The sequence below is a fragment of the Entelurus aequoreus genome, linkage group LG20 (genome assembly GCF_033978785.1).
Source record: "Entelurus aequoreus isolate RoL-2023_Sb linkage group LG20, RoL_Eaeq_v1.1, whole genome shotgun sequence".
In the NCBI taxonomy this organism is placed as follows: Eukaryota; Metazoa; Chordata; class Actinopteri; order Syngnathiformes; family Syngnathidae; genus Entelurus; species Entelurus aequoreus.
Genome location: NC_084750.1, coordinates 21689265 through 21716928, shown reverse-complemented (window position 1 = coordinate 21716928; position 27664 = coordinate 21689265). Strand labels below are relative to the sequence as shown.

Genomic DNA, 27664 nt, shown 5'->3' with positions numbered 1-27664 from the left:
TTCCATCCGTTTTGTCGTGTAGAATGGCGTCTGGAGCACAATAGTTTGATATGTCTGGGACACGCGTCCAACGGATATTTCTTGAAATTACTCGACAAACCTTTTTTTTTGATAAAGTATAGAAATCTATTCCATTGCATAGTTACATTTTTTGCCTGTATCTGCTTTTTGTAGGAAGATTCAAGCCTCTTTTGTACTCAGATATGACAGCTATCTTGGCTTGGTTGACCACCACTATTTTTCACTTCCGGGAAGAAGTCACGTGTCGCAATACAAGCAATAGGAAATTTGCCTTACATAATATTAGTTGTGGAGTACCACAAGGATCAGTCATTGGACCTTTACTGTTTCCTACGTACACTACCGTTCAAAAGTTTGGGGTCACATTGAAATGTCCTTATTTTTGAAGGAAAAGCACTTATGAAGATAACTTTAAACTAGTCTTAACTTTAAAGAAATACACTCTATACATTGCTAATGTGGTAATGACTACTCTAGCTGCAAATGTCTGGTTTTTGGTGCAATATCTACATAGGTGTATAGAGGCCCATTTCCAGCAACTATCACTCCAGTGTTCTAATGGTACAATGTGTTTGCTCATTGGCTCAGAAGGCTAATTGATGATTAGAAAACCCTTGTGCAATCATGTTCACACATCTGAAAACAGTTTAGCTCGTTACAGAAGCTACAAAACTGACCTTCCTTTGAGCACATTGAGTTTCTGGAGCATCACATTTGTGGGGTCAATTAAACACTCAAAATGGCCATAAAAAGAGAACTTTCATCTGAAACTCGACAGTCTATTCTTGTTCTTAGAAATGAAGGCTATTCCACAAAATTGTTTGGGTGACCCCAAACTTTTGAACGGTAGTGTATGTCAATAAAATGACTTTGTTTTCCAAATTTTTTAGGTTTATTTTATGTGCAGACAACCTTATTTTATTCAGGACAAAATAGGGAAGATGTGTTAGAGGTGGCTGAAAACAAATTAATTAAAATCAAAAGATGATTTGATGTCAGTAGGTTATCCTTCAATACTGGTAAAACTAAGCTTATGATTTTTTTTCATAGTAGTATGAAAAGTGTAGATGCCTTATTATATATTGAAGAAGTTGAGATTCAAAGAACTAAACAGATTTAGGGCCTGATTCACTCAAGGTTTGCGTGTACTAAAACATGTGCAGACTGAATAGCACACGAAAAAGCGGCTCTACTAAACGTGTGCAAAGTGGGTTGCGTCTGTTAAGTGAGCTGAATAAGGAGTGCAATCCATTTTGCATCTCTGTCTTCATTATATACAGTCGTGGTCAAAAGTTTACAGACACTTGTACAGAACATAATGTCATGGCTGTCTGACCACAGAACTTTCCTCCAGAAGGTCTTATCTTTGTCCATGTGATGTCAGATGAAACAAAAATTGAGCTGTTTGGCCACAATACCCAGCAATATGTTTGGAGGAGAAAAGGGGAGGCCTTTAATCCCAGGAACACCATGCCTACCGTCAAGCATGGTGGTGGTAGTATTATGCTCTGGGCCTGTTTTGCTGCCAATGGAACTGGTGCTTAATGGGACAATGAAAAAGGAGGATTACCTCCAAATTCTTCAGGACAACCTAAAATCATCAGCCCGGAGGTTGGGTCTTGGGCGCAGTTGGGTGTTCCAACAGGACAATGATCCCAAACACACGTCAAAAGTGGTAAAGGAATGGCTAAATTGGGCTAGAATTAAGGTTTTAGAATGGCCTTCCCAATGGACAATGCTGAAGAAACAAGTCAATTTCAGAAAACCAACAAATTTAGCTGAACTGCACCAATTTTGTCAAGAGGAGTGGTCAAAAAATATTAGTTGTAGAAATGATTGGAAACTCAAGACAGCCATGGCATTATGTTCTTTACAAGTGTATGTAAACTTTTGACCACGGCTGTATATGCTGATCATCAAAAGGCCCACAATACTGGGAGGAGAAAATGCAAATATAGATATTTAACACGTGCAATGTGATTGATCAACACTCATCACCGTTTTGCGAGCATTCCATTGCGTTCTATTTAGCACGTGTCAGAAGGACGTGCAAACTGACAGTTCCACACACGGCACAGAGAATCCTCTGTCCTATGTGTGTGTGTCAACATTTTATGGAAAAAAAATAGACATATCTATTTAGAAAATATTTTTATAAGTTAATTGCAGCCAAATGATTTATGGGGCTGATTAAAATGAATTGATGCATTTTTGGTGTCTGCTGGTGTTTATTTTTAATTTAGGAAATATGGCACTCTAATACACACCAGGCCAAAATAAAGCCCGGGGGCTTAAATTTATCAATCTGGCATGTCGGCTATTCCGAAATAATTTTTTTAGATCTTTAAGATGGAAAGTGTAGCTGCCATTATGATGTGCAGTGATGTTTTCTAATGACCGGAAGTCTTCAACTATACAAAGTATTTCAATGGTTGGAATCTGCACTTTTGCATGAAGTACTAGTTACTATGGTAATCTAATTAGTTACTATGGTCATCTAATTAGTTACTATGGTAATCTAGGTCACAGCAGCGCAGACGAGGCACCAAGCAGTGTGGGTGGGGAGCATTTCCACAGAGTCAGCCTGAAATGCGGGTGTCAGGGACAGACGCGGAAGGAGATTTTTAAAACAAAGTTCTAAAGCTTAATGATGTATCAGATATATCAGATTCTAGTTGGGTTTATTTTTTACCCTCCTGACACAAAAGTGTGACAACTATTTAATGACACTTTTTTAAAATGACAATAGGACTCCTGCAGAACAAAGGTGTTATGCTAAAAACATGCTAAACGCAAAGGAAAAGCTAAAATACTGCTCCCAGTTCAATGTGTGTATTTTTCATACAGATAAACACGCATTTTGGATTAATATTTTTTTCAGATTTTTGTGTTTATCTGGAAAAATTTGAATCCATCAAAAGAAAACAGCACAAAATCCAATTTTATGCCAATATTTTAATGAAAATCAACCCTTTCTTGTTCGTTTTAAAATCTGCCATATATAATAAAAATCGAAAAACGGCCTTAAATTTATTTTTTTATTTGCGTTTCAGAATTGGAAATAGAATGAACAAAAGGTACACGGACCTTAGAACCATGACAATAGAAAGATATAAAAGGTGGAACAAACTAGATCAGGGGTCCCCAAACTTTTTGACTCGGGGGCCGTATTGGGTTAAAAAAATTTGGCCTGGCGCCAGGCTGTGTGTGTGTGTGTGTGTGTGTGTGTGTGTGTGTGTGTGTGTGTATATATATATATATACACACACATATATAACGTGACATCATCGCCGAGCGCGATGATGTCACGTTATCAATGGGAAAATGCATTTTTAGACAATATGATTTGCATGAGCGGCTAGGCGACACCGAGAGTAACATGCAATAGAAAATGGATTGGATAGACAGATTTAAAAAAAATTTAAATAAATAAATAATAAATTAAAATAAAAAAAAACTATATATATATATATATTTATAAATAAAAAACATTATATATATATATATATATATATATATATATATATATATATATATATATATATATATATATATATATATATATATATATATATATATATATATATATATATATATATATATATATATAATGTTTTTTATTTATAAATTAAAAAAATAAAAAATAAATAAATAAAATAAAATAAAAATATATGTATATATATATATATATATATATTATTATTATTATTTATTTATTAATGTATTTATTTTTTTAATCGTCTATCCAATCCATTTTCTAATAAATACATTTAAAATATATATATATATATATATATATATATATATATATATATATATATATATATATATATATATATATATATATATATATATATATATATATATAATTTATTTATTTTAATTTTTTTAATCTGTCTATCCAATCCATTTTCTACCGGATGTTGCTTTTTATTTTTTTCCTAACTTGGGACTTCCTGCGGTCCGTAGTTTGGGGACCCCTGAACTAGATGGAACAAAACAAGGTAAAACAATGTCGTTGTTGTTTTTTATTCAAAAATCATGATGATTATAAGATATTATTTCTGGGAAAAATAAATAAATAAAAAATGATGATTTTGAGTCAGACGATTATTCATTTATTTGTTTATTTTGTTCCTCTTCTAAGTTGAACAACACATATTGTAGTTGTGTGAATAAAGGAAGATGTTATAAATGCATACTTCTTTCTGCTACTTTAATGTGGTTTTGATTGTTTTTGTTTGATTTTAATAAACAAAATAAAATGGAAAAATGGAAATGAAAGTCATAATGTGCATGATACAACATACTATAATTATGACGCTCTAAGTCACCACACATGCGCCTTCCACTCAATATATCCAGACAGGCTGCTCCTAACAACCGCTGATCATGCACTGTGGTGGACACACACGGGGCATTACCTGCGCTGTGTTCAAATTCCACAGATTACAGACAGTCTTTATGACAGGAAATGTTGCCACAGTTCCAGGCCTTATCAAATGACCGCAAAGTAATCTGAGAACGAAAGGCCACACACGGCTGGTTGTCTTGGCTGCAAGGGATCGGAGCAGGTGTAAGAGTATACCCCTTTGGCTTAGACAGAAAACACCAAAACGCTTCCACTTTTACTTGACAACAAGCTGTCTATCAAGCAAACCGAAGGACCACAGACTGCATACTAAAGTGATTTATTTATGTTGTTAAGCTGCGGCTTTACTTGCGATTGTTTTTTGGCACTTACCTTTGTTTGAGATCAGCCGGGACGTCTGGCGGATGCTGCCGTCTCTCCAAAAGAGTCTCTGGAGCTTCCCTATCAGGCGGGTGTGTGTTAGCTTTGAGGTCTGACAGCTCTACTGCCACCTGTTCTTGCCTTGCCAAGTTTCCCTCTGCGCTCTCAGAAATGGTATCCACCCACTCGCGCTCCTGTTGAGCCCTTTTGTGCTCGACTGCAATGGCTGCTGATTGCAGCTCAGCATTGTGCATCAACGTGCTCGTGATGAAGATCTCTGTGATGGCTCTTTCCACACGTGTGGTATCGGGGGTCTTTTTTTCAACGGTTGGTGAAAGTCTTTCTTCTTTCTCTTTAAATTCAGATGTCCTTAAGTCTTCCTCGTTCACGTCGGTCCTAAATACATTCTTACTTTGCATATCTTTATCTGGCAGATACTGTAAGTCCCGACTTGGGGGCTTCGTCCCTGCTGTGTCAATGACCTCGATCCAGTTTCCACGAGTCCCCTCCCCCTGCGGGTGACTGGAGGGTGCAGCAAACTCACATACCATCTGTGTTTTCACCTGCAGAACCGGATGGACCAGTAACTCCTCTTCTTTTATCGGCGGCAGTGCTTTGGCAGCAAACTGTGTCCCCTCAATACTTTCGTCTTTAGCTTTAAAAAACTCGGTTCCACCTGTTTCTGGCACTTGAAATTCATCCCTCTGGATTATTAGTAATTGATGCATATCAACCTGGAGATCACAAACCTCTTCCGTCTCCTTGTTTCCCCCATGTAGCTCCACATTATCCCTGGTCCTTTCGGTCTCCTTCTCCAGTGGGTACTCCTCAAATTTAGTGACTCTTGAGGGTCCCAGAAAACGTTCTTCTATTCTATCCATAATGTACGTCTGCTCATCCAAACTGTCCAAGCTGTCCTCCTCTGCGCTGTAATAAATGTCCATGGCACTCCCAACATCCGATCCAACGCTCAGATACACGGGGCTGCTAGGAACAGTATAACCCTCTGTGAGTTCAGGAGGACTATCTGCTGTGTCCATTTTCTTTCTAAGACCTTTCTCTGTGGTCATGTCATTTGACATCGATGAGGAAGGACCAGAGTCTGCGCTATTCCTGTTGGAGACTATTTCTTTGACTAGAATCGCCCTTCCTAGTGAGTCGGTAACCTGAGTGTCTGTCCCTTGGGATGATACTTGGTCAGAAACAGGAGGGGCAGAGTTTGAAGCAAAAAGTTTGTCTTCAAAAGGACTGAAGCTGATTGAGTTGATGTCTGCATGGATGTGGACTGGATAAGGGTTGTTGTCAACTACTTCCGAATAGGAATAAGAAGAGGAAGAGCTGTGGGGGATATTTGTGGTCATTTGAGCCTCGGAGGCTGTAGGGGTATTGTAAGAGGAAAACCTCTGGCGGGAGAACGGCTCATTGAAAACCGTGATCGCATTATCTATTCTATCGGTGACACTTGAAGTTGACAGCCTGGGGTAATGTTCATCTCTTTGGGTTTCAATCATAACTTGTTCCGATTTAAATGTTCTTGTACCAGGGGAGGTTTCAACATGATTGGTCGGTAGAGAAAACATAATCTCAGAGGTGAAACTTTGTGGGAACAATGACTCGTACAAAGCTCCATAAACTGCATCTCGGTTGACAGGGAGATCAAGCTTTTCATCAGCCGACGGCTTTGTGACCTTTTCTGCAAAGTCAGGAATGGATTTCTCAGTGTGAGGAAATAAGTCCTCTTGTTGTACCATTACAGGTTCTGTGTAAGCAACAGGCTCTGCCAGCAGAGGAACATCCCTGTCAGTATAAGCCAAGGAGGGTTGACTTTTTGGAGTTTGACCAAAAGGTGCGTCTGGGGCATCTGCTTCATAAGAAAGAGGTGCACTGATGGGTTCTGCGATCGATACGTTGCTGTTTCCAGACTGATCTTCAAAGTGTGTAGCAGATGAGTTGATGTTCACTGCTTTGTAATCTGAGCAAGACAATTCAGTCTGATCCTGCTTTGGGACTGTTTCTTCAGATGGAGAAACAGAATCTACCCACACCGATTCGTAGACTGATTCAGATTGGTTGTCATTGACAAGAACGTTGTCTTTATCCTCTGAAGGAACTTTGTCATCTTGCTGCATCTCAGGAATTGTTGCAATCGGTGCCGTTTCAGCCTTATGATGCAGAAGAAAGTCTGAGTCGCTTGTTAGAGGCTCTCGAGGTTCTACTATGGCCGTGTGAGTGACAGGGGTCCGGTTAGAGGCAGCAAAGTAGGATTCTAACAGCTTTGAATGGATAGAAGGAGGAGAAGGGATGTCGAAGGAATCACAGGTGTCGAGCACCGGCTGGGACATGCTGAGCTTTGCATTTCTTCTGGCCTGATCCTCATCCACCTGACTGAATTCTGCATGGTTCTATGGAGGATCACAATAAAAGCAGTGAAAAACTGATATTTGCATTTTTGTGTCAAAGCTGAAAATAATCAAGTGGACAAAATGCTCGATCTTGATTTTAGGCTGGCTTAGTTTGAGCACATTCTGATAGCTCGGGACACATTAACTGTAGGGATCTGCGATATAGCCTATCTATACCCCAATGTATATTTAACCCTCCTGCAATAATGATGTATATAACCCGATATATTATTTGGTATGGAAACGATAGAACCATTTCAAATAGCTCCTAATTTGGCTGACGTGCAGGACAGGCCAAAAGTTTGGAAACACCTTCTTGTTCAATGTGTTTTCTTTATTTTCATGACTATTTACATTGTAGATTGTCACTGAAGGCATCAAAACTATGAATGAACACATGTGGAGTTATGTACTTAACAAAAAAAGGTGAAATAACTGAGAACATGCTTTATATTCTACTTTCTTCAAAATAGCCACCGTTTGCTCTGACTAATGCTTTGCACACTCTTGGCATTCTCTCGATGAGCTTTAAGAGGTCACCTGAAATAGTTTTCACTTCACAGGTGTGCCTTATCAGGGTTGATTAGTGGAATTTCTTGCTTTATCAACGGGGTTGGGACCATCAGTTGTGTTGTGAATGAGAAGGTGTGTCCAAACTTTTGGCCTGTACTGTATGTGGTAACATATTGCGTCATTTTCCGTTGTATTATTTTCTCCAAACTATTATTAATCTTCTTGTTAATTGACTGTTAATATCTGGTTACTTTCTGCTGGAATATCATTTATCTACTCTTGTGTTAAAATCAAATGAGCACTTATTCTTTTGTTGTTTGGCTACTTTACATTAGTTTTGGGTGATACTGCAATTTTGATACCAGGTAGTTACAGGGCCTGTATTCAACGCTGATACTTGAAATCTTTAAGATCATCGTATGGTTAAATTTTTTAGACAAATCAGACAAAATCACAGGATGGTGTTGTAAAAATATCAATTAAATATTAAAACATTTTTTTACAATTGGATATGATTCAAATTGTATATTTTTTGCCATTAAAGCCCTCTTATGTCCACGGACTTATTTCCTGAATTTGTAAAAAATACGATAATCATTTTTGACAATAAAAAATATTGATATAACCACTGTAATATCGACCATTTACTGATACCATACTTGGTATTGTTACTGTCTGTATTTGTATCTTTACATTTAAGAGCTCTAGCTTGCAGTTAGCATGTCCTCCTACGTAGCATCTTTAGCTTTTACCTGTCCTCCAGGGATGACAATTGCAAGAAAGGTCGTTTATTTGCTGCAGTGGAAGCGAGGATTACCGACTTTGATGTGGCTTTGCGAGGATTACCGACTTTGAAGTGGCTTTGCACTGTGGAGGGACATGAATCGCTAGCAAAAATGTTACATAGCGTCTAGGACGCTTTCGTTCGTGTGTCGCTGTCAGATTTGCGGAACACAGTTAGAGATGTGTCATCGACATCCTTTGTCACGATACAATGATAGTATCAAAACTCTATCGGCTCCGCCAAATGTATATATCGTATAGTGTCTATTTTGCGCAACCGTATGAAAATAAATACATCTGTCTAGTGACAAAACCCACTTTTTGTCAAATAATACAGTTCAGTTTGGGTTATTATGCTACACAATTGTTGGTGTTTCTACTGGGAAACACACACTTTTTGGCACCCCGCCATAAAGGGTCTGTTTGAACAACCTTGCCAGAGACTGATGGAATTTCATCAAAAAAAGATACGAGTAAATATAAAATCCTGAATGACACTCATTTGCTTTCTTTCCCTTTGCCAAGTTCCTATCATCTGTTGCATTCCTTGGCAGGTTACAACTGTGGAACATTGGTACAACATAGTGGCCAATTAAACTGAGCTACTGACTGAAAACAACTCAGTTTGTGCCGCTAATTGGATGTTGTTACCTCATCGTAGTCTTCGACGTCAGGGCTGTGGAGGCCAAAAGAGCTCCTGGATATATTCTCTTCTTTCTTCTTTTTCCTCTTTTTGAGAAGGCCGAAGGAAAAGGTGGCAAACCTTTTGGGCTTACTGAGATCTGTCTCGGAGTAGCTCAATTCTTGGGTCTGTGGGATAAGAATAAACAAACAGACACATTAATGCCAAGCGCTAGCAATATTTACTAGCGTTCCTTATCTGTTTTGTTGACTATAGTCTGACTGATCATGTGTAAGGAGCCCATATAAATAGTTACAATGATTTGACTTTGAATTTCAAGCGGAATTTCGCAAATTCTCTGTTTGCATTGACATAAAACAGTATAAGGAACTAGATGAGGCAATTCCTGAAGGAATTGCGTGTGAATGCTCCAATGCTGAAGTTGAACTGAAATCCTGGAATTTATTTTTTTTAGAATTGTTGAAGTAGAGCACACAATTCCCAAACAGGCTGAATATTTTGAAGTTGGAACAGTTTGAATCAGATGGAAACATGTGGGAGTTGCGGAACTTTGAAGAATGTCCCATTGATATTTGGGAATTTCCAGGAAATATTTTTTTAACGGTCTGAATGAGTTGAAATGGTTGGTGTTGGATTTTTTTCAAATCGGTCGAGAAATGCTGAAGTAGTAACATGTTGAATTGAGAAATGGTATTACGGAATTCCTGGAATTTCGGAAAAACCGGGAATTGTTCCAGTTAAAAAAAAACACATTTTGTCCTAATTAAGAGGAATGTTTTGACGGTGGAATGGTTGAAGTGGGTTGAAAAATGTGGGAGGAGTAGTTGCCAGAAATAATGGCGGAAATAGGGCTTTGGAAAACCAGGAATTCTGGAAAATCCTGGAATTTTTTTGAACTTGGAAAAAGAGTAGTTTTAATTTCCAAGATGGTGAAATGTGTTGAAGGTGGAATGGTATGAATAGGTTGACAAATGTGGAAATGGTGAAACTTTGAAAAATGGCCAATTCATTTTAAATGGGGAAAAAAGTCCCAGAAAACCGGGAATTATAGGAAATCCGTGAATTTTTTTTAGAATTGTTGAAGTAGAGCACAAAATTCCTGAACAGGCTGAATATTTTGAAGTTGGAACAGTTTAAATCAGATGAAAAATGTGGGAATTGTGGAACTTTGAAGAATGTCAAATTTATTTAAATATGAATTTCCCCCAAAATTGGGAATTTCGGAAAAAGCAGGATTTTTTTTGAAAATGGTAAAAACAACTTGAATGGTCCGAATAAGTTGAAATGGTTGTTGTTGGAATTTTTCAAATCGGTTGAGAAATGTTGAAGTACAGTAACATGTTGAATTGAGAAATGGTATTACGGAATTCCTGGAATTTCGGGAAAACCAGGACTTGTTCAGTTCAAAAAACAACTTTGTTTTTTGTCCTAATTAAGAGGAATTTTTTGACGGTGGAATGGTTGAAGTGGGTTGAAAAATGTGGGAGGAGTAGTCGCCAGAAAAAAGGGTGGAAATAGGGCTTTGGAAAAGCAGGAATTCTGGAAAATCCTGGAATTTTTTTTAACTTGGAAAAAGTGTAGTTTGAATTTCCAAGATGGTGGAATGTGTTGAAGGTGAAATGGTATGAATAGGTTGACAAATGTGGAAATGGTGAAACTTTGAAAAATGGCCAATTCATTTTAAATGGGGAAAAAAGTCCCAGAAAACCTTTTTTTTTTTTTTAGAATTGTTGAATTAGAGCACAAAATTCCTGAACAGGCTGAATATTTTAAAGTTGGAACAGTTTAAATCAGATGAAAAATGTGGGAATTGTGGAACTTTGAAGAATGTCCCATTGATTTAAATGGGAATTTCCCCCAAAATTGGGAATTTCGGAAAAAAATGAATTTTTTTTGAAAATGGTCAAAACAACTTGAATGGTCTGAATAAGTTGAAATGGTTGTTGTTAGAATTTTTCAAATCGGTTGAGAAATGTTGAAGTACAGTAACATGTTGAATTGAGAAATGGTATTACGGAATTCCTGGAAAACCGGGAATTTTCCTGTTCAAAAAACAACTTTATTTTTTTTTCCTAATTAAGAGAAATGTTTTGACGGTGGAATCGTTGAAGTGGGTTGAAAAATGTGGGAGGGGTAGTCGCCAGAAAAAAGGGTGGTAATAGGGCTCTAGAAAACCAGTAATCCTGGAAAATCCTGGAATTTATTTGAAAAGTAGTTTGAACTTCTAAGATGGTGAAATATGTTGAATGTGGAATGGTATGAATAGGTTGCAAAATGTAGAAATGGTGAAAGTTTGAAAAATGGCCAATTCATTTTAAATGGAAAAAAATGCCTCGGAAAACCGGCAATTCTGGGAATTTTGGGAATTTGTCCAGGGAAAGCCCGCGATTCCCGAATAGGCTGAACAGCTTGAAGTTGGAACGGTTTGAATCGGGTGAAAAATGTGGAAGGTAGAGCACGGCAAAATCTGGAGAAGAAGAAGAAGAAGAAGATGAAGTGGAAGTTTGATAAATAGATGAATTTTGGTGTAGAAAACCATTTTGTCGTCTTCTGTAGCAGACTAAGGTAATCAAACAACTTAGTTTACAGAGTATATACATTGAATTATTTACATTATTTAATGGGGGTGTGGGAGGGTTAGGTTGGGTTGCTATCAGTACTCTCCGAGTTTATCGCAAAACTTCGATCGGAACTCCCTTCCAGTGGAAAGCACGAGTATATTACATAACCCGAGCCATTCAAACCGCAACTTTTATTAGATTTTAAACAAAAAAATGAGTTGACCGTCTTCATTCCAAGCACTTCAGGCTGCTCCACCCTCAACAAAGATTAAAGGAACATGATCTTTTAAAAAAACAGCAGCAAAACGTTCAGGAAATGTTGTATCTTAATTAATTATTCCACCTAACTTTTACTCAATATCTAAAACAATAACGATTACAGGGATGGTGTGTTGCCTACAATATAACTCAGGTGTGCTAACCTCCCACTTAAATAGGTTCTATTAACGGGCGCCATTCTGACTCATGAACATGTGCTAGACACTGTTGTGCCATTTATGTAATTACAGTTTTACTCATTCATTTATGTCATACGTAAAACTGTCTTTTTCCTACGGGAGCAGTAAAAAATTGTTTGTTTTTTTAAAAAGCCAAACAACTGTTTGCAAGGTTAGGACAGGGTAATGTTTCTTTAAACCAGGGGTGTCAAACTCATTTTGGATGGAGGGGCCACATGGAGAAAAATCTACTCCCAAGTGGGCCGGACTGGTAAAATCACGGCACGATAACTTAAAAATAAAGACAACTTCAGATTGTTTTCTTTGTTTAAAAATAGAATGAGCACATTCTGGAAATGTACTATTCATGGTAATAATAGTATTTTACCTTTATTTGTCATTATTTATTGTTACAATAATTGTTTGTAAGTTATCACAAAAAACTTTGTGTTACATTGAGTTCTGTCAAGTAAGAAGACAAAAGTTGTCTTTGAAACCTACCAAGAAGAATGTTCGTAAAACTCCACTGCGTAAGGGGGAGAGCCACATGAAGGGTTTTCTGTTTTCTCTCATGTATGGTAATCAACAGAAGGATGTTGTTCGGGCCCAAGGACTTCAAAGCGGAGAGATGACAGGATCTGCCCAATTTCCAGACGAACTCTTTTTGAACTATTTTATGGAGCTCTTTTTGAAGTATTTTACAAACTCTTTTTGAACTGACCTTTTCTGTGAATTGTTTACAACCTTTTCTGTGAACTTTTTGCCACCTTGGGTCCTTTGGAAACAGCCATGGCCATGTGGTCTTTTGGCAGAGCGTGCTGGAGATTGTAGAAGGATACAATGTCCGGGCGACTCTCCTCAATATATTGAGTCCAAATTGAATTCTGTCTCTGTTTAATTCTTTGCCTCTTGTCTTGTTTAATAGATGTTATCAGTGTTTGAACCTGACATTTATACTTTCTGAATAAACGATGTGACAATGTTCATCAGTCAACTCATTGGTGTTAATTTTCAATCTATCAAGATAAAAAAATAATATCAAAATCAAATTACAGGATGTTATTCATGTAGTTTGATCATTTTCCTCGACTGGTGCACTAACATCATGTGTTTTTTTTAGTTGTCTTTTTTACATATGTAGCATCATCTACAAAGATACAAAGAATTGATATTGCGACATCTAGTGGACACATTTAGAACAGCAGTTTATTTCATTCAAAAATTTCCGCTCATTTTTATACTTAGCAAATTCATCCCACCTGTTCGCGGGCCTGATCCGGCCATACGTTTGACACCCCTGATCTAAAAAATGTAATTGTGATGCAATTTTATTTTTAATTGTAATTATGCGTGCCATGTAATCACTCATTAAGGCAGGGGTCGGCAACCCAACATGTTGAAAGAGCCATATTGGAGCAAAAATACAAAAAACAAATTTGTCTGGAGCCGCAAAAAGTTAAAAGTAGGGATGTCCGATAATGGCTTTTTGCCGATATCCAATATTCCGATATTGTTCAACTCTTTAATTACCGATACCGATATCAACCGATACCGATATCAACCGATATATGCAGTCGTGGAATTAACACATTATTATGCCTAATTTGGACAACCAGGTATGGTGAAGATAAGGTACTTTTTTTTAAAATTAGTAAAATAAGATAAATAAATTAAAAACATTTTTTTGAATAAAAAAGAAAGTACAACAATATAAAAACAGTTACATAGAAACTAGTAATTAATAAAAATTAGTAAAATTAACTGTTAAAGGTTAGTACTATTAGTGGACCAGCAGCACGCACAATCATGTGTGCTTACGGACTGTATCCCTTGCAGACTGTATTGATATATATTGATATATAATGTAGGAACCAGAATATTAATAACAGAAAGAAACAACCCTTTTGTGGGAATGAGTGTAAATGGGGGAGGGAGGTTTTTTGGGTTGGTGCACTAATTGTAAGTGTATCTTGTGTTTTCTATGTTGATTTAATAAAAAAAATAAAAATAAAAAATAAAAAAATTTTTAAAAAACGATACCGATAATAAAAAAAACGATACCGATAATTTCCGATATTACATTTTAACGCATATATCGGCCGATAATATCGGCAGGCCGATATTATCGGACATCTCTAGTTAAAAGCCTTATGTAAGTGTTATAATGAAGGCAACACAGAGGGTGCGATAACTCCTGGAAATTACTGGCTTAAAACTGCCAAAAGGTATAAATGTGTGTGCCCAAGTTAAAGGAAAGGACAGGCTGTCTTCTTCTAATGGATTTATTACAATCTTTGCAAGCTGGGTAACGTTTGCTGTGGTCTGGAACAACATGATAACATTTGCTGTGGTCTGGAACAACAAGGCCGACAACTATCTGAAATGCAGCCAATATTACATACAGATAATAAGTCATGAGACATGCAAATATAAATTAAATACATAGAGAACATAAGTAAAGGAAATTCAATGAACTCAAATATACCTACAAACGAGGCATAATGATGCAATATGTACACACAGCTAGCCTAAATAGCATGTTAGCATGGATTATTAGCACTCCGCGCAAGTCAACAACATCAACAAAGTTCACGTTTGTGCATTCACGCACGGTATAAAACGTTTGGTGGACAAAATGAGACAAAGAAGGAGTGGCATAAAACACGTCTTTCTCTGGCAGCGTCGGAGAAAGTTGTACATGTAAACCAACTACGGTGAGTTCAAGGACCACCAAAATTAGTAGGACAAAACGGCGCTGGTGAAATACTGTCGTCGGTGAAGCGTGTATAGCATAAATAAATACATAACATGAAGCATACACACAAACATATTAAACAGTGGGCTTTCTAACAATTAGAAAGGTTTGTGTCATGTTTGTCCTCCTACAGAAACAATATTAAAACAACAAATATATTTTCCCCGCATCTTTTTCCATTTTTGAAAAAGCTCCAGGGAGCCACTAGGGCGGTGCTAAAGAGCCGCATGCGGCTTGAGAGCCGCGGGTTGCAGACCCCTGCATTAAGGCTTTCAACTCCACACATTTAGTGCAGGGAACTTATGCAAATACTGCATTTACAGTACAGGCCAAAAGCTTGGACACACCTTCTTATTTCAATGCGCTTTCTTTATTCTCATGACTATTTACATTGTAGATTGTCACTGAAGGCATCAAAACTATGACACCTGTGAAGCTCATGGAGAGAATGTCAAGAGTGTGTGAAGCAGTAATCAGAGCAAAGGGTGGCTATTTTGAAGAAACTAGAATATAAAACATGTTTTCAGTTATTTCCCCTTTTTTTGTTGAGTACATAACTCCACGAGTTCATTCATAGTTTTGATGTCTTCAGTGACAATCTACAATTTAAATAGTCATGAAAATAAAGAAAACACATTCAATGAGAAGGTGTGTCTAAACTTTTGGCCAGGGTTGGGCAACCTGCGGCTCTTTAGTACCGCCCTAGAGGCTCGTTGGAGCATTTTTAAAAAAGGATTGAAAATGGAAAAAGATGGGGGAAAAATAATTTGGTTTTCGTATGTTTTTTGTTAAAGGACAAACATGACACAAACCTTCCCAATCGTTAGAAAGCCGACTGTTTAATATGTTTGTGTGTATGCTTCACTGATGACACTATTTAGTGAACATCGTTTTATCCTACTATTTTCGGCGGTTCTTGAACTCACCATAGTGTGGACTGTGACGCAACAGTTTGTTTACATGTAAAATCTTCCACTCCTTCTTGGTCTCATTTTGTCCACCAAATGTTTTATGCTGTGGGTGAATGCACAAAGGTGCGCTTTGTTGATGTTATTGTTGGGAGTGCTAATCAGGCATATTTGGTCAGTGCATTACTGCAAGCTAATCAATGCTAACATGCTATTTAGGCTAGCTGTATGTACATATCACATCATTATGCCTTGTTTGTGGGTATATTTGAGCTTATTTAATTTATTTTACTAGTATACTCTTTGTATATAATTTAGTTTAGCATGTCACATTATCTGTATGTAATATTGGCTGCATTTCAGATAGTTGTTTGTGCGCCATGTTGTTCCAGACCACAGCAAACATTACCTAGCTTGCCAAAGATTGTATCAAATCTATTAAAAGAAGACAGCCTGCCGTTTCCTTTAACTTGCACACACATATTTTTATCTATGGCCAATAAAAGCCAGTAATTTCCAGGAGTTATCTCACCTTCTGAGTAGCCTCTGATTTACTAATGCTTTCTAATGTTGTAAAAATGTGTAGAATAAATATTACATTTCAACATTTCTGTCAATGAAGATTTGCTTTAGCCTGCGACACATAGTCATTTTGATAGTAGGCTATTATAAGTAATATAGACACTTATGTCATGTGTTGCCTTCATTATAAGACTTACAGTTGTGGTCAAAAGTCTACATACACTTGTAAAGAACATAATGTCATGGCTGTCTTGAGTTTCCAATAATTTCTACAACTACTATTTTTTTGTGATAAAGTGATTGGAGCACATACTTGTTGGTCACAAAAAAACATTCATGAAGTTTGGTTCTTTTATGAATTTATTATGTGTCTACTGAAAATGTGACCAAATCTGCTGGGTCACAAGTATACATACAGCAATGTTAATATTGGTTACATGTCCCCACAGAACTTTCCTCCAGAAGGTCTTATCTTTGTCCATGTGATGTCAGATAAAACAAAAATTGAGCTGTTAATGGCCACAATACCCAGCAATATGTTTGGAGGAGAAAAGGTGAGGCCTTTAATCCCAGGAACACCACACCTACCGTCAAGCATGGTGGTGGTAGTATTATGCTCTGGGCCTGTTTTGCTGCCAATGGAATTGGTGCTTTACAGAGAGTAAATGGGAAAATGAAAAAGGAGGATTACCTCCAAATTCTTTAGGACAACCTAAAATCATCAGCCCGGAGGTTGGGTCTTGGGCGCAGTTGGGTGTTCCAACAGGACAATGACCCCAAACACACGTCAAAAGTGGTAAAGAAATGACTAAATCAGGCTGGAATTAAGGTTTTAGAATGGCCTTCCCAAAGTCCTGACTTAAACGTGTGGACAATGCTGAAGAAACAAGTTAATGTCAGAAAACCAACAAATTTAGCTGAACTGCACCAATTTTGTAAAGAGGAGTGGTCAAAACTTCAACCAGAAGCTTGCCAGAAGCTTGTGGATGGCTACCAAAAGTGCCTTATTGCAGTGAAACTTGCCAAGGGACATGTAAGCAAATATTAACATTGCTGTATGTATACTTGTGACCCAGCACATTTGCTCACATTTTCAGTAGACCCATAATAAATTCATAAAAGAAGCAAACTTCATGAATGTTTTTTGTGACCAACAAGTATGTGCTCCAATCACTCAATCACAAAAAAATAAGAGTTGTAGATATTATTGGAAACTCAAGACAGCCATGACATGATGTTCTTTACAAGTGTATGTCAACTTTTGACCACGACTGTATATACGGCTTTTAATTTATTGCAGCAGATTAGTTTTTTGTATTTTTGGTCCGATATGGCTCTTTCAACGTTTTGGGTTGCCGACCCCTGGCCCGTACCGTGCGTATTTACCATGGAAGCAATAGAAATTGGACTGATGCGATAATTCTGCGGACTACTTCTGGATGTTTTGCTGAGCCCTGATGACAGCAGCGGTGAGTCGGGCCTGTCACCGCCAGGCCAGCCGCCGCATTCTCCACGAGGTGTGTCAGCCCAAATTCTTCCTTCTGTGACAGATATGTCACAAAGTACTGTACGAACGCCAAGACAACAATCAAAGTGCACTTAGAGTGTATTCAAACAACTCCTAAACCAAACATGCAAAATGTCTAAAAATGCCTGTAATATTGAATCTATGTGAGTTTTACTAGAATCAGTTGTTTTTGTAAGGTGTGCAAATACAAAAATTTGGTTTTAAACATAATGACAGTATAACTGCCACACTCAATATGACAGTTATTTAAACATAACTCCTAAACCACACAAGAAAAATGTCTAATAATGCGTGAATAAATGTATCTGTGTGAGTTTTACTAGAAACATTTTCTTTCGTAAGGTTTGCAAAGACACAAGTTAGTTTTTTTCCCCTCAATATAACAGTATAACTGCCACACTCAATATGACAGTTATTTAAACATACCTCCTAAACTATACATGAAAAATGGCTAATAATGCATTCTTGTGAGTTTTACTCGAAACATATGCTTTTTAAAGGCTTGCAAACACAAAAAGTCGTTTTTTACTCAATATGACAGTACTGTTCTTAAAATCCTGAGATAATGCGAAAAAAGCAGTAAAAATGTATTCCATCATAATTCCTAAACCAAACATGCAAAATGTCTAAAAATGCCTGTAATATTGAATCCATGGGAGTTTTACTAGAATCAGTTGTGTTTGTAAGGTTTGCAAATACACAAATTAGGTTTTACTCACTATGACAGTATACTGTCACACTCAACATGACAGTTATTTAAACATAACTCCTAAACCACACATGAAAAATGGCTAATAATGCCTGAAATAATGCATCCTTGGGAGTTTTCCTCGAAACATACACTACCGTTCAAAAGTTTGGGGTCACATTGAAATGTCCTTATTTTTTAAGGAAAAGCACTGTACTTTTCAATGAGGATAACTTTAAACTAGTCTTAACTTGAAAGAAATACACTCTATACATTGCTAATGTGGTAAATGACTATTCTAGCTGCAAATGTCTGGTTTTTGGTGCAATATCTACAACGGTGTATAGAGGCCCATTTCCAGCAACTATCACTCCAGTGTTCTAATGGTACAATGTGTTTGCTCATTGGCTCAGAAGGCTAATTGATGATTAGAAAACCCTTGTGCAATCATGTTCACACATCTGAAAACAGTTTAGCTCGTTACAGAAGCTACAAAACTGACCTTCCTTTGAGCAGATTGAGTTTCTGGAGCATCACATTTGTGGGGTCAATTAAACGCTCAAAATGTCCAGAAAAAGAGAACTTTCATCTGAAACTCGACAGTCTATTCTTGTTCTTAGAAATGAAGGCTATTCCACAAAATTGTTTGGGTGACCCCAAACTTTTGGACGGTAGTGTATGCTTTTTTTTAAATCTTGCAAACACAAAAAGTAGTTTTTTACTCAATATGACAGTAATGTTCTTAAAATCCTGAAATATGGACATATTTTGAAGCCAGTGCATTACAGTTTGTGGAATAGAAAGCGACAACTCAACAGTCTCCGGAATTAAGCGCAATCGAATTGCAACACACCTTTATAAAAAACACGTTAATCTCTTAAATTTTCTGTTTAGGTCAGTCGTCAGTCAATCACAAAGGCACAAAAAGACTGCATACTTTTTTTTTTTGTTACACGCCACAAATATACTTTTTAATGATGCTCCTGGCGTTTAACGAGAATGAACCCGATGCAGTTCTACTCTCATTTATTTGCATTATTGTTACACTGCTATGTGGTAGTGCGAGATTGTTTGCAAATGGGTTTTGGCACAAAAAGGTACAAGCGCTTAACAGGAAGAGTCAAAAAAGATCATGAGGGTTTCGGGGGAACAGGTTTCTGATTGACATGGAGTAAACAAACATGACTACCGCATTACGCAGCTCCATCCAGGCATGATCAACAAGGATTTTTTTTTTTTTTACAATTGACTTTTTATTCAGGCTGACTGTTACTGTAGGTAGAGCACTTGCACCCTCTTCTGGAGAGAAAGGCAGACTCAGTATGTGGCTAAACTGTATTATGTCTACTTATAGCAGGCCTGGGCAATTATTTTGACTCGGGGGGCCAAATTTAGAGAAAAAAAATGTGCCTGGGGGCCGGTATATCTATTTTTAGGAACACTTATACAACATCTCACAATAATGTCTGATTGAATGCTAAAAACGTAATGACAGACCGCCTTAAAAAACGGAATGGAATTTTAAAAAATTTTTTACTGAATGAAAATAAAGAATGCGGGATTTACAATATTAACTATGAACGATAAAACACTGAGTATTGACAACATGTGAACGTCACACCCCCTCTCGATCGACATATTTTACAATCAAGCGAAAAGCAGCAAAAATGCAACAAACACAGTGAAATATGAACGTGAAGTGTAAAAAAAAAACCCCCACCTACGATCTGATATATCTGATATATCACTAAGCTTTAAACTTAGTGTCTCATTTTATACTGAACGAGACACCCAGAATGTACATGGAAATAAAGACTGTGTGATTTACAATATTAACTATGAACAATAAAACACTGAATATTGACAACATGTGAACGTCACACCCCCTCTTGATCGATATTATTTACAATCAAGCGAAATGCAACAAAAATGCAACACAAACAGTGAAATATGAACGCGAAGGGTAAAAAAACCAAACACCTACGATCTGATATATCTGATATATCACTAAGCTTTAGAACTTTGTTGTAAAAATCTGTCCCTGACACCCGCATTTCAGGCGGGTGTCAGTCAATTATTATATATACATATATATGTAAGCTGTGAAAATCTGATGTATAGTATGCGTGTTTGGATCCTATTTTTAGGAACACTAATACAAAACCTCAAAATAATGTCTGAATGCTAAAAACGTTATGACAGACCGCCTTAAAAAACTGAACACAATTTTATTTTTTTTTACTGAATGAGACACTCGGAATGTACATGAAAATAAAGAATGTGAGCTATGAACGATACAAGACTGAATATTGACAACATATGAACGTCACACGGCCTCTCGATCGATATTATTTACAATCAAGCGAAACGCAGCAAAACTGCAACAAACACAGCGAAATATGAACACGAAGGGTAAAAAACCCCCACCTACGATCTGATATATCTGATATATCACTAAGCTTTAAACTTAGTGTCTCATTTTATACTGAACGAGACATCCAGAATGCACATGGAATTAAAGACTGTGTGATTTACAATATTAACTATCAAACGATAAAACACTGAATATTAACAACATGTGAACGTCACACACCCTCTTGATCGATATTATTTACAATCAAGCGAAACGCAGCAAAAATGCAACAAACACAGCGAAATATGAACGTGAAGTGTAAAAAAACAAAAAAACACCTACCATCTGATATATCACTAAGCTTTAAACTTAGTGTCTCATTTTATACGGAATGAGACACCCAGAATGTACATGGAAATAAAGACTGTGTGATTTACAATATTAACTAATAGTGTGATTTACAATATTAACTATCAAACGATAAAACACTGAATGTTGACATGTGAACGTCACACACCCTCTCGATCGATATTATTTACAATCAAGCGAAACGCAGCAAAAATGCAACAAACAGTGAAATATGAACGCGAAGGGTAAAAAAAACCAAAAACACCTACGATCTGATATATCACTAAGCTTTAAACTTAGTGTCTCATTTTATACTGAATGAGACACCCAGAATGTACATGGAAATAAAGACTGTGATTTACAATATTAACTAATAGGGTGATTTACAATATTAACTATGAACGATAAAACACTGAATATTAACAACATGCGAATGTCACACGGCCTCTTGATCGATATTATTTACAATCAAGCGAAACGCAACAAAAATGCAACAAACACAGCGAAATATGAACACGAAGGGTAAAAAAAAACACCTACGATCTGATATATCTGATATATCACTAAGCTTTAAACTTAGTGTCTCATTTTATACTGAATGAGACACCCAGAATGTACATGGAAATAAAGAATGTGTGATTTACAATATTAACTATGAACGATAAAACACTGAATATTAACAACATGCGAATGTCACACGGCCTCTTGATCGATATTATTTACAATCAAGCGAAACGCAGCAAAAATGCAACAAACAGTGAAATATGAACGCGAAGGGTAAAAAAAAAAAAAACACCTACGATCTGATATATCCGATATATCACTAAGCTTTAAACTTAGTGTCTCATTTTATACTGAATGAGACACCCAGAATGTACATGGAAATAAAGACTGTGATTTACAATATTAACTAATAGGGTGATTTACAATATTAACTATGAACGATAAAACACTGAATATTGACACCATTGAACGTCACACCCACTCTCGATCGACATATTTTACAATCAAGCAAAACGCAGCAAAAATGCAACAAACACAGTGAAATATGAACGTGAAGGGTAAAAAAAACAAACACCTACGATCTGATACATCTGATACAACACTAAGCTTTAAACTTAGTGTCTCATTTTATACTGAATGAGACACCCAGAATGTACATGGAAATAAAGACTGTGATTTACAATATTAACTAATAGGGTGATTTACAATATTAACTATGAACGATAAAACACTGAATATCGACACCATTGAACATCACACCCACTCTCGATCGACATATTCTACAATCAAGCAAAACGCAACAAAAATGCATCAAACACAGCGAAATATGAACGCTAAGGGTAAAAAAAACCCCACATACGATCTGATATATCTGATACATCACTAAGCTTTAGAACTTTGTTGTAAAAAATCTCCTTCCGCATCTGTCCCTGACACCCACATTTCAGGCTGACACTCTGTGGAAACGCTCCCCACCCACACTGCTTGGTGCCTCGTCTGAGCTGCTGTGACTTAGATGACCATAGTAACTAATTAGATGACCATAGTAACTAATTAGATGACCATAGTAACTAATTAGATGACCATAGTAACTAGTATATCATGCAAAAGCGCAGATTCCAACCATTGAAATACTTTGTATAGTTCAAGACTTACGGTCACTTGAAAACATCACTGCACATCATAATGGCAGCTACACCTTCTAAAAAAAATATTTGGTACCGGTACCAAAATTTTGGTATCGGGACAACCCTAGTTGTCGTTTGTGAAGCAATTTGTGATTAAGGGCTGTACAAATCAAGATGGATTGATTGATGATCGATCATTTATAATGTTTACTGCTTGTTAAGTCTTGCCCAAGTAAACGCGCTGCAGGACTGCTAGTATCTGAGCTCATATCGGAGATTCTAAATGCAAAATTAAATGCAAAATAACACGCACCAATGCGTGTTACTTTGCTGATATTGGACCAATATCAATATCAACATTTATTTTTGCACTACTGTAAATGAGTACTTTAAACTTTAAAATAAGTAACCAATTGACAGGTGGAGAAAATCCTCAGTGCTGAGCTGTGTAGAACTTGCACCTGGCTCGCTGACAACAAGCTAGCCATACACTTGGGTAAAACAGAATCCATCCTGTTTGGGTCCCACATCAACCTTAAGAAAGTCAATGACTTCACCATAAAAGTGGGTGACATTGTTATCACCAGGAATGATGAGGTCACCTACCTAGGTTCCATTCTAGAGGCTAACCTTTCCTGTGATAAAATGGCAACCAAGGTAATCAGAAAGGTTAACCAACGAACAAGATTTCTCTACAGAATCTCCTCTCTGGTCAACAAAAGCACCTTGAGGATTCTGGCGGGAACTCTCGTTCAACCCTTTTTCGATTACGCATGCACCTCCTGGTACCCTAGCACCTCCAAAACCCTCAAATCTAAACTCCAAACATCTCAGAACAAGCTAGTCAGGTTACTTCTAGACCTCCACCCCAAATCACACCTCACTCCTACCCACTTCTCTAAAGTGGGCTGGCTCAAGGTGGAGGACAGAGTTAAACAACTTGCACTGAGCCTAGTCTATAAAATCCGCTACACCTCCCTGATACCGAAGTACATGTCAAACTACTTCCTTAACGTAAATGACCGCCATAACCACAACACCAGGGGGTGCTCCACTAACCACGTTAAACCCAGATTCCGAACTAACAAAGGTCTTAACTCATTCTCTTTCTATGCCACATCAATGTGGAATGCGCTCCCAACAGGTATAAAAGAAAGGGCATCTCTATCCTCCTTCAAAACCGCAATAAAAGTTCACCTCCAGGCAGCTACAACCCTAAACTAACACCCTCCCCGGATTGCTAATAATCAAATGTAAACAATCAAATGCAGATACTTTTTCTTATGCCTTCTGATCTCTCTCTCTCTCTCTCTCTCTCTCGCTCTCTCTCTCTATGTCCACTACTTGCTGTCCATATCCTACCCCCCACCCCCTCCACACCCCTGATTGTAAATAATGTAAATAATTCAATGTGATTATCTTGTGTGATGACTGTATTATGATGATAGTATATATGATAGTATATATCTGTATCATGAATCAATTTAAGTGGACCTCGACTTAAACAAGTTGAAAAACTTATTCGGGTGTTACCATTTAATGGTCAATTGTACGGAATATGTACTTCACTGTGCAACCTACTAATAAAAGTCTCAATCAATCAATCAAACCGAAAAGCCACCTGGTTTCACTGTCAATCATAAGGTAGCAACAAGGAAGGTTAAAATGTATAATGATCCATTTGAATAAAAGAGTTATAAAAGTTGACATGTTTTGCATAACAAGAATTTCTTGTCTTTTGTCTTCTCACAGGCGGAGCTGATAACAAGTTCACGGTAGTCCAAATGATCTCCAAGTTCACACAATGATTTGCATATTTAGCGGACCTAAAAAAGTGCCGCTCTGTCAGTACACAGTCAAGTGTTGACTTTGCAGCATGTTGGAGTTAGTGAGGCGGGTAAATACAAATAATGTTTTTTTTGTTGTTTTTTTTTTTACATAGAGAGAGTCTCAGTCCTATCATTGTGTATGTTTTATTTCCTAAAAAATATTTTCAAAAAACAGTGTTTAATATGCAGTATCTTACATGCATGTGAGAGACTTAAGTCAAATAAGAGCAGTGGGTTTCAAAGCTCATAACAGAGAACATTTGCAGCGAAACTAAGTGAAATTCCACCTTTCAAGACTTAAAAATACATCTTCCATCAACTTTGGGCTGCAGGGGGCTCTCCCCGCCCTCTATATATATATATATATACAATATATATATATATATATATATACAATATATATATATATATATATATATATATATATATATATATATATATATATATATATATTGCATATCTTCCTTTTTGACTGTACTTAAATGTATAATAGACTGTATTGATATTATTCACATGTGAATTATGCTGTATAATAGACTATTTATATTATTCACATGTGAGTAAGGCTGTATAATAGACTGTATTTATATTATTCACATGTAAAAAAATACCTAAGTGTTTATTGTGAGCCAACTGTGGTGCTGAATTTCCCCCAGGGATCAATAAAGTACTTTCTATTCTAATATAATTGTATGGAAACACTGGAAATTAATAAAACCTCTACAGGTAGGGATGTGACATTCCATATCACGGTTATCAGGAACAAACCAAGCCATTAATGACAACACGGTTGTCATTATTATTATTATGACTTATTCAAGAAGAAAATTACCCCTGTGGAGCCCATCAATATTTTATATTGCTACTATGGTACATTTTTAGTCTACTTAATACCTACATTATCCTTTCCATCCTTACCCTTTTCATCCTTTGAAACTGAGATACTGTGTGGAACAATTTCCCTTGTGGATCAATAAAGTTTGTCTAAGTCTATTATCATGGTACTGTTGAATGTGCTCAAAAAGTACTTGTACACACAGTGAAGTATTTTCACCGACTTTTTATTTAAAAAAAATAACATAAAAATTACGTTATTACGTCTTCCTGCATCAAGTATGTACATGCACAGTAACGTGGAATAGTCCATTACGTGAAAAATGGAGGGGGGGGGGGGTGTACTGTCTAAACCAGAGGTTTCACTGAGGGCCACATCGCAGTTCTGTTTGGCCCCAGAGGCCTGCTTCTAACAGTGAATTATATTATTACACAATGTTTTAATGCATTTTATTAGTAGATTTTTTCAAAACTAAAATCTAAAAAAATATGCTAAGTTGCAACAATTTCACCTCAAATGTTAGTGTATATTATTGAAAAACAGTACTGCTGTTTTTATGGTTTAAAAAAAAAGCCAGCTCAGTTGCCAGAATTGTATTGAAAAATTTACATTTGTTTTTTTACTGTAAATAAAAAAAACCTGCAATTTTACAGTAACATTTTTTCACCCGAGCTGCCAGTTTGTTTGTTTTTAGCGCAACTGTAGATTTTTTTGTGTATTACTGTAAATGCCAAAACGGCACCAGAGATTATTACAGTAAAAATAAAGTACTGTGTTTTTCATTTAGAGAAAAAGGCTGTAAAAACCACAGTAAATTTCACAATTTTACCATGAAATCTATTGCTACTTTTACATTGCACAATTTGATGGATAGCTTGCTTTGAAATCTTTATTATTAGTATTTATTTCAATTTAAAAAAATGCCTTTGAATGTTTGATAATATATTTTTGCATAATTTAAGTGAACATAATTTGCGATTAAATGGAGTACACTTTTTTCCCCCCCCCACAAAATAGAAAGAAAAAATACATTTAGTAAGAAAAGTTACAGTACTTTGATACATGTTAGTTCCAGGCTTTCGAGGGCTAAATAAAATGAAGTGACGGTCCTCATCGGGCGCGGTCTAAACGATCACGATTGTTAAATCTATTTGGATGTATTTTGAAGCACACAATTAAGATCAACAATGAATAATTACTTCACAAAGAAGAAAGAGAATTGTTAAACTGATGTTCCTCTCTATCATGTCTTGTGCCTACAAGAGCGAGCATAGAAATATGGCGCTAGCCACACAAATGTTAGCGTTTCCCATTTATTTGTGGCCACAAACGAGGATTGGTCCGCCCTCGCTCGTAAACAAATCAGAGTACAATTAAACTGTGGCGGATGTAGTGCAAATCCACTTGGCAACACACCTCATACACACCTACTTTCAACTTCATTGCTGTAATTAGCCAGGTATGCACTCAAAGTGAAACAGTGATGTGTATCTTGCGTCGTGCATTTTTTGGGGTTTCGAACACGCACGGTCAAGAAAGGTTAAGTATTCGATCCGCCTCCAAAAGCCCAGAGAGCGTGCGTACAACCACTTGCAAAGAGTGCAGAATGTTATGGTTGTTGCTTGCCTTAGCCACACAGGAAGTCTTTATTTACATATCAGCACTAGTACGTCTGTCTATACCAGGAGTGCCCAAAGAGGGGCCCGGGGGCTAAATTTGACCCGCCGTGTCATTTCGTGTAGCCCGCTATAGCTAATACATTTTCATACTTTCAAGCTCACACAATCATTTATGGCATGTCTGCAAGGCTAATTAACATATTTTCCGGACTATAAGGTGCACTTAAAATCCTTTTTTTCCCTCAAAACCTTATAACCCGGTGCGCCTAATGTACGGAATAATTCTGGTTTTGCTTACCGACCTCGAAGCTATTTTTTTTGGTACATGGTGTAATGATAGGTGTGACCAGTAGATGGCAGTCACACATAATATATACGTGTAGACTGCAATATTAAAAAGTTAAAGCACCAATGATTGTCACACAACACTAGGTGTGGTGAAATTATTCTCTGCATTTGACCCATTACCCTTGATCACCCCCTGGGAGGTGAGGGGAGCAGTGGGCAGCAGTGGTGGCCACGCCCGGGTAACATTTTTGGTGATTTAACCCCCAAT

At 36.9% G+C, this 27664-nt stretch overlaps 1 protein-coding gene across 1 annotated transcript in view; it reads right to left on the bottom strand.

The window, feature by feature from the left end:
* LOC133636407 (uncharacterized) overlaps nucleotides 1–27664 on the bottom strand; it is a 180996-nt gene that overhangs the window by 80763 nt on the left and 72569 nt on the right. Inside the window, exons 3-4 of the mRNA XM_062030399.1 lie at nucleotides 9103–9261; nucleotides 4766–7155 (exon numbers count right to left, since the gene is read on the bottom strand). Coding sequence (XP_061886383.1) covers nucleotides 4766–7155; nucleotides 9103–9261 — 2549 coding nt within the window. The remainder of the gene's footprint in view (nucleotides 1–4765; nucleotides 7156–9102; nucleotides 9262–27664) is intronic.